General features: G+C 44.4%; 1 protein-coding gene across 2 annotated transcripts in view; it reads left to right on the top strand.

The window, feature by feature from the left end:
- The window catches only part of slc16a9a (solute carrier family 16 member 9a), a 12,652-nt gene extending 6,317 nt beyond the window's left edge, over positions 1-6,335 (top strand). For both annotated transcript variants that reach the window (XM_042064821.1, XM_042064820.1), the window contains exons 3-6: positions 1-113; positions 2,038-2,133; positions 3,120-4,055; positions 4,224-6,335. The exon at positions 1-113 is cut by the window's left edge and continues 31 nt beyond it. In XM_042064821.1, the coding sequence (XP_041920755.1) occupies positions 1-113; positions 2,038-2,133; positions 3,120-4,055; positions 4,224-4,426 (1,348 nt within the window). In that variant the 3' untranslated portion in view covers positions 4,427-6,335. The remainder of the gene's footprint in view (positions 114-2,037; positions 2,134-3,119; positions 4,056-4,223) is intronic.
- Positions 6,336-7,747: the final 1,412 nt, after the last annotated feature.

Below are 7,747 nucleotides of genomic sequence, written 5' to 3'. Positions count from 1 at the left end.
TGGCGCCCGTCCCGTGACCATCTTCAGTGGTGTGATGGTGGCGGGAGGCATGATGCTGAGTGCCTTCGCCCCCAGCATCTCCTTCCTCATCTTCTCCTACGGGGTCGTAGTCGGTACGACTCCACACTCCCGCCTGCACACGCACATGCTCAGAGCGGAGCGGACGCGCTCTTTTAGCGACGCGCCGAAGGCTTACCGCACACACTCTCAATCACGCCAAAGGTAGGCAGTGAGGGAGAGAGGAACACTGGCTAGGGTCACACACACTTTGTGTGAGAGTGAGGGACATTGGGAAAAGAAGTAGGCAGACTTACAAACACAAACTCTTTGTTAGAGTGAGGCACTCTGGGGAATGTAGTTGGTAGAGGTGAACTCAAATCAGCAAACAAAAGCGATTTTAAGTAGTTGTTAATTTGATTTGAGTTGATTTCATCTGCTAATGTTTATGAACACACACACACACACACACACACACACACACACACACACACACACACACACACACAAATGGTCCAAGAAGGTGATTCTCCACAACAAACAGCACCATCACCCTTAACATTTAAGAGTCTTAAATGTTTACACAAATACATTTAAAAGATACAATAATCATAATAATAATAATAATATTAATATGTTTTATTTATAGCGCCTTTCTCAGACTCAAAGTCACTTTACAAAGTTAAGACAGCGTGTTTGCCTCAAATGTTGGCCAAGTATAAAAACACTTATAGTAGTTTTGTTCGAGCTCAGGATCTATCCTTGTGTGCAAATCGCAGACCCCCCCCCCTTTCTCTCTCTGAGAGCCTGTGACAGTGTTTTGGGAGAGAGGATGATGTCTGTGTTATTATTGAGGAGATAGGCGCCAAACGGACAAGTCTGGCCTGGGCAGTGTGAACAGGAATCTGAGGAATGTTCTTCCTCAGACGTCTCCTCCCGCACTAAACAAAGCTGCTTAGTCACATGTAGGCTGAAGTGGGGGGGGGGGGGGGGGCAGCAGGCTGCTATTGGTCTGCTTATTCCTGCTCCTGAAATAGAGAAGGATCAGTTGACCTTCAGCATTTCAGACCCGTCATGTTAGCATGAGTGTACCAAAATGACCACACACACACACACACACTGTTTAGATATAGATCTTTTACATCTGTTCCGTGTTCAGATTTAGATGTTTGGAGAGGTGCATGTGTGTGTGTATGTGTGTGTGTGTGTGTGTCTGTGTGTCTGTGTGTGTGACGTGTGTTGTGTAATGGGTGCTGCAGTAACTTGTGCGTCCACTCAGCATTCTTATGTTTCTGGATGTGCCCAGAACACACACACACACGCACAGAAGGAAACCGGATACAGAGGCTTGCCCTCTGCAACAGTGTGAAGGTGGGGGTGGGGGTGGGGGTGAAGGTGGTGGCACTGGACACGGGCCATTTAAAGTGTATTTAAAGTGTAGACTGATAATATTAACGCCTTATAAAGACAGCACGTGCACCTGGCCCCCTTAGATTAGCTTCCAGTGTGTGTGTGTGTGTGTGTGTGTGTGTGTGTGTGTATGTGTGTGTGTGTGTGTGTGTATGTGTGTGTGTATGTGTGTGTGTGTGTGTGTGTGTGTGTGTGTGTGTGTATGTGTGTGTGTGTGTGTGTGTGTGTGTGTGTGTGTGTGTGTGTGTGTGTGTGTTCACGTGCACCTGTCCTCCTTAGATTAGCTTCCTCGTCCTCGTTCCTGATTTTTGTATTCTGGCTGCCAAAGCAACAGATGAGTGTGAAGGTCAGAAATGATTTAGGAATCAGATATAACACCAACAAGTGATCTGTTCTGATGCAGCTAAGTCTGACCTGAGTATATCCTCCCCCATCCCTGCACAACAAACAAACACACACACGCACACACACACACACACACACACACACACACACACACACACACACACACACACAAACACACACACACACAGACACGTCTAAAGCAGCAATTGTAACACACACACATGTAATATGATAGGGCATGGCTGAAGGTCTATTAAGGCGAGTCTGTTCTGTTTTGTCTTGCAGGTCTGGGCGCTGGCCTCGTTTATGCTGCCTCCCTTACCATCACCTGTCAATATTTTGACAAGAGACGTGGTCTTGCTCTGGGCATTGTCACTACAGGTACACAAAAAAAAACATTTGTGTGTGTGTTTGTGTGTGTTCTTCTAGTGTACTTTTGCACAGCTAGAATACACTGGATCTTGGTAAATGCCTGACGAGGCGTCTTTTGTATTTTCGTCCGATGATGAACATCATAGTGATACACTCACATGGACATGCACGTGCAGTGCCACCAAAGGATGTTTTAACTCTTCCTCGACCAAACACTCAATGAGGTCACACATTGACACACAATTTAAACTGGAAAAACTACACACAATTTGTTTAGCTCTTTGTCCTTGTCCTAATGAGTCCTACGTGTGGATCATCCACTCATTTACTACAAAGTAACTATGAACTATGTAACAGAGTGACTATATCTATATTATAGTTAGGCATTATATAGTACCACAGTTTATATATAGTGCACTGACTATGGTGTGAATGAGGCCCTGTTTAGACGACAACAAAAACAATGCAACTGGTGATGTTCTGCGTTTAACCCTGTCATTTAGACGCAAACGGAGGTTTTATCCCCCCGCAAACAGAGTTTTTAAAGACTCCGGGCTGATCATTTTTTTAGGAAAACTCTGTTTGTTCGTTTGCGTCTAAAGAGGTACAAACGGAGATTTTTGTGAAGAGGCAGAGATTTTTAGTCAGTTCAAGAGAGAAAGAGGAAGTGATTTGTTGCTGTTGTTGATATTTTCGAGATTCTGATTGGCTAACATGGGCTTGAGCTTCTCGTTACACTGCCACGTACAGGTTTGGCATGCTCTTGAAGGCATATACCCGGGTTAGTGTAAAGGAAAACGTTTCTGAAAACTGACAGCTGTGCACGATGTTATTTTTGAAAACGGAGAGGGTGAAATGTCCGTTTATGAAAATAGCCGGCCGAGTGTAAACGTAGCCTGAGTAGATGTTCCAAACACACTGCCAGTTTCCTGTCCAATCCTTTGGTGCTTGTGTTTTAACCCCTCCTCTCTCCCTCCTGTTCCCGCTCACCTCAGGCACGAGCGTGGGCGGCTTCCTGTACGCCACGCTGCAGAACGAGCTGATCGCCCACTACGGCCTGGACGGCTGCCTGCTCATCATCGGCGCCCTCTCGCTGAACCTGATGGCGTGCGCGGGCCCCATGAGGCCGCTGTACCTGCCGGGCTACTACCTGAAGCAGCGGGCAGCGCTGAAACAGCACGAGGAGGAGCCGCCGCTCTACGAGAAGCCCACCACGCTCATCGTGCCCCCCTCCGAGAAGGCCGTCCTCGCCAGCGGCGACCTTCAGACCACATCCGGCTCGGCCGAGAAGAGCGCCGCCGTCGAAGTCACCAAGGAGCTCCTCATGGCCGTGGACACCAAGGTGGTGCTGGACTACGAGGCCGAGGCCGAGCGGTCGCGCGGCGGCATCGGCGGGATCCTGTCGTGCGCGGCCGTGGCGCGCGTCGTCAAGCGCAAGCTGCGCCCCTACGGGAAGTACATGCACGAGACGGCGGAGATCCTGCACGGCCGCGTCTTCGCCACGCTCTGCGTGGCCATGTTCCTGTTCGCGCTGGGCGCCTTCCCGCCCGTGCTCTTCATGGAGGACGTGGCCATCAGCGAGGGCCTCATCGACAGCGTCAGCGACATCCCGCTGGTCTCCATCGTCGCCATCACCACCGGCGCCGGCAAGCTGCTCCTGGGCGTCCTGGCCGACCTGCCGTGGATCAACAGCGTGTACCTGTACGCTTTCACGCTGCTGGGCGCTGGCATCGCGCTGCTGCTCATCCCCGTATGCCACAGCTACGTGGGGCTGCAGGTGCTGTCCGCCATGGTGGGCATCTTCTCAGGGAACTGGTCACTCACCCCCTACATTACCACCAAGATCGTGGGGCTGGACCGGCTGAGCCAGGCCCATGGCATCCTCATGTGCTTTGGAGGGTTTGGCGTGGTGCTGGGGCCCCCTGTCGTCGGTACGCTTAAAACACACACATGCACATGCACACAAGTTTGTTTGTTTTTGTAAAAGGGTTTGTTGTTGTTGTTGTTGTTGCTGCCAGGGAAATGAGGTCAGAGCTTATAGGTCATAATTCACACATTATGACATCACCCTAAATATCTTCCCTTGCTCTCTCCCGCAGGATGGTTTTTCGACTGGACCCAGTCATACGACCTGGCCTTCTACTTCAGCGGGAGTTGCGTGATTCTGGGCGGGCTCTTCCTGTTCATGGCCACACTGCCCTGCTGGGATACTAGAGAGGCCAGGCAATCTGCCAATCAACCAGCCAGCCAATCAGAAGAGGAGCCGGCGCCCCAATGCAACGGAGACTCCTCCATTGTGTAATGGGCATCGCATCCCATACACCTGAGCCACTCTTGTCCCCCACCCTCACCCCCCCCTCGCTCACCCCTGCCCGTGCCAAGAAAGAACTGTCCCTCTCGGCCAGTCTCCTACAGATTTCAACATAATCAAACCCATAGGGTCACTTTAACTCTGGTGCCAGTTTTCACACAAACCTTAAGCAACTGCTCTCACAATGAATAGCCTTTCTATCTCTTTGAATGTATTTTTTTTCTACTCCAGAATGCTCTACTTTGAGAGAAACGAAGACAAATGTTTTCCTTTATCTTCTGCAGACTTGATTATGGCCTCATTTTAGGAGGCTTGGATTAAAAAAAAGACATTTTTATTTTTTTGATGAAAACTTACTACTAATATAGATTGTGTTTACCGAATAGACGTGATAATTGTTAACCATTTCACGTAATCTGTGAAATGGTTATTTGCTTTTTGATAGAATTTACCAAGCACGATGCAAAAAAGAGAAGTCTGTAGTAGTAGGTGACATTACAGACTGTTTGGAACGACAATAAGCACCTCACCTGTGTGTAAACTGTAGACCCTCTGTACACTGTGTCATATAGTCGAAACCAAGTGAATATCCAACTTCACGTTCCCCAGGAGGACACCTGTCAAGCGGGGGACGACAGCAGCCAGTTGGAGTTGTGGAGGGAATGCACTTAAACTTACCTCTCCTTCACCTTCTCCTGAAGACGCACAATTCCTTTTTCGACATTCACCTCTAATGCCTTTCTGTCTAGACACACTCTCGCTTTTGCCTCTCGTCTCCTGCCTCCTGCTCCGTGTAATGCCAAAGCCATAGGGGCCTAGGGTAGGCCTCTTGGTCATAGTACATTCTCGGACTGCCTGATTAGGTGAACCTGACTTGTTAATTTGTATGAGAAGAGTTAATTTGCAAAAACAGATATCTCGTTTTATTTTTCGAAAACATTACTTTTTTTTTTTTATTGTGCATTCCATATAGTATCAATCAAAACTGCAGTTGGTTGTTTTGATTTAATTCTAAATAAATCCACTCAAAACAACCCAATTGCTGTTTGATTGATGATCAAATTCACAATTAATAAAAAGAAATCATTCAGGAAAATGCATTAAATTGCTTATCTGCTTTTGCAAATTAACTTTTCATTCGTCTCTTTGCGGTCTCCATGTGCGACTTCAGACTATGTCCCTCCCTATGTTTCTGTTAGGGATCATACACTAAATAATGTACGTTGTACAATACAACAAAGATGAAGAAGAAGGGAGATGCACTCTCCTTGCAATTTAGCCCTCGAAAATGCTGTTTTATATGTTGTTGTTTTTTTTTTAAATAATTCCTCAACTATGTCAGAATATGTCCAGAGGTTTTGTGTTTGTTTTTTATTATTATGCACTGAAGTAGTTAATTGAAATGCACAGTAGTAGAATATGATCTTTTTGTTGTGTTGTTTCGACACAAGAGAGTGTTGTCATGGTAATGATTTAGTGACGCTTCACACCGCTGCCTTGCTCGACCTGTGTGTTACTAGAAGGAAGCTGTCAAGCAGTTGTAGTCTTCTGGGTGATCACATGACATGTTTGTCATCTTCTGGGTGATCACATGACATGTTTGTTTTTACCAAAGCCACCACTCTGGGATACTCCCCGACGTGATTGTTTTTGTTTTATAATTTTTATTGTTTTTATTTTTTATTTTCATTTTTGTTTTTATTTACAGGGTGAAGATTGTAAATGTGAGACCCAAAACACAGCAATGCTGTTTTCATATGCTGTCTTATTTTTAAATGATTTTTATTTTAACCTTCTTTATTTCGTAGTGTCAGTGTTACAATATTTATGTTTGCTATGTTCAGTTATTTTTATTTTATATATAAGCATGATTCAATAATAAAATATTAATTGATACAAATGTATGGCTTGCCTAACTTTCTGATGCTAAGTCAGGTAAAGCACAGCACACATCACAGAACACATAAATCATAGAACACAAAAATCATAAAACAGATATATCATAGAACAGATATAATAGACAAAATAGTCTGTGCTGGGAAAACAAGACTGCTCTGTCTGACTGATTAAATCAACATGACAGCTTCCACAATAATGGCACTAAAATTAACATATTGACATTTCAGGCTTGTGTGTGTGTGTGTAGTTGTTTGTGTGTATGTGTGTGTGGCAAGAAAGATGAATATGATAAACATTGAATAATCCATCTCAACAGGAAACACTGAGGACGATAGGTCAACAAAGGGTAATCTTGTAGGTCTCACAAGGGTGTGGCTAGCTGTGTGTGTGTCTTTATGTGTGTATGTAAATGTTTATGTGTTAACAGAAACGAAAACGATAACTATAGCGTTAACGATAACTATAACGATAACTATAGCGATAACGATAACTATAGCGATAACTATAACTATAGCAATAACTATAACTATAGTGATAACTATAACTATAGCGATAGCTATAACGATAACTATAGTGATAACTATAACGATAACAATAACTATAACCATAACAAAACGATAACTATAACTATAACGATAAAAGCATCCACACTGACCAACAACAAAGGAAGTCTCTCCTAGTGTGCATGAATATGATGGCTAAAATTTGGTGGATTCTGATTGGCTGTCAGCTTTTAATATTTCTAAAAATTGCACTGAAAGTGATTCCCAATGACATTGTTATTAATTGTTGTTATTGTTATAATTTATGTGTGGGCGTTGTCATTCATATCAGCTTGAACAACAAGCTGTTTGCTTTTATCATTATTGTTCCTGGTGTGAATGGTCCTTTAGGCTACTCTATGCCTGTGTGACTGCAGGCTGGTTTCTGTGTCTGCTAACACAGTGCAGGTGGAACAGATGACTGCGGCTTGGGATGGATAAATAAATTAGCTAGCACACACAAGGGACACCCCCAGACAAAAAACAGTAAACCCTAAACACAAAATAAAGATATTTTAAAAACAAACATTTTAATCCATACAAAAATACAACTGTGTATTACACACAACAGCAGTTAACATACCATACCTTTTTATTATGTATTCCAAGTAATATCAATGAAACTGAAATTGGTTGATTTTGTGAAAATAAATTAAATCAACCTAATTCAATCATAAATTATGCATTAAACTATCACATATCTGTTTCAATGGGCTAAAGGTGTAGGGATGTGGGGCTGGGGCAAGGAATAATAATATGCATAGTATGGCGCACTGAAGGATAAACAAACTCCTGGCTCTAGATTTGAGCACATGCACACACACACACACACACACACACACATACACACACACACACACACACACACACA

The sequence above is a fragment of the Alosa sapidissima genome, chromosome 16 (genome assembly GCF_018492685.1).
Source record: "Alosa sapidissima isolate fAloSap1 chromosome 16, fAloSap1.pri, whole genome shotgun sequence".
Taxonomy (NCBI): Eukaryota; Metazoa; Chordata; class Actinopteri; order Clupeiformes; family Clupeidae; genus Alosa; species Alosa sapidissima.
Note: the sequence above shows the minus strand (reverse complement) of the source record. Positions and strands in the feature narration are given on the sequence as shown.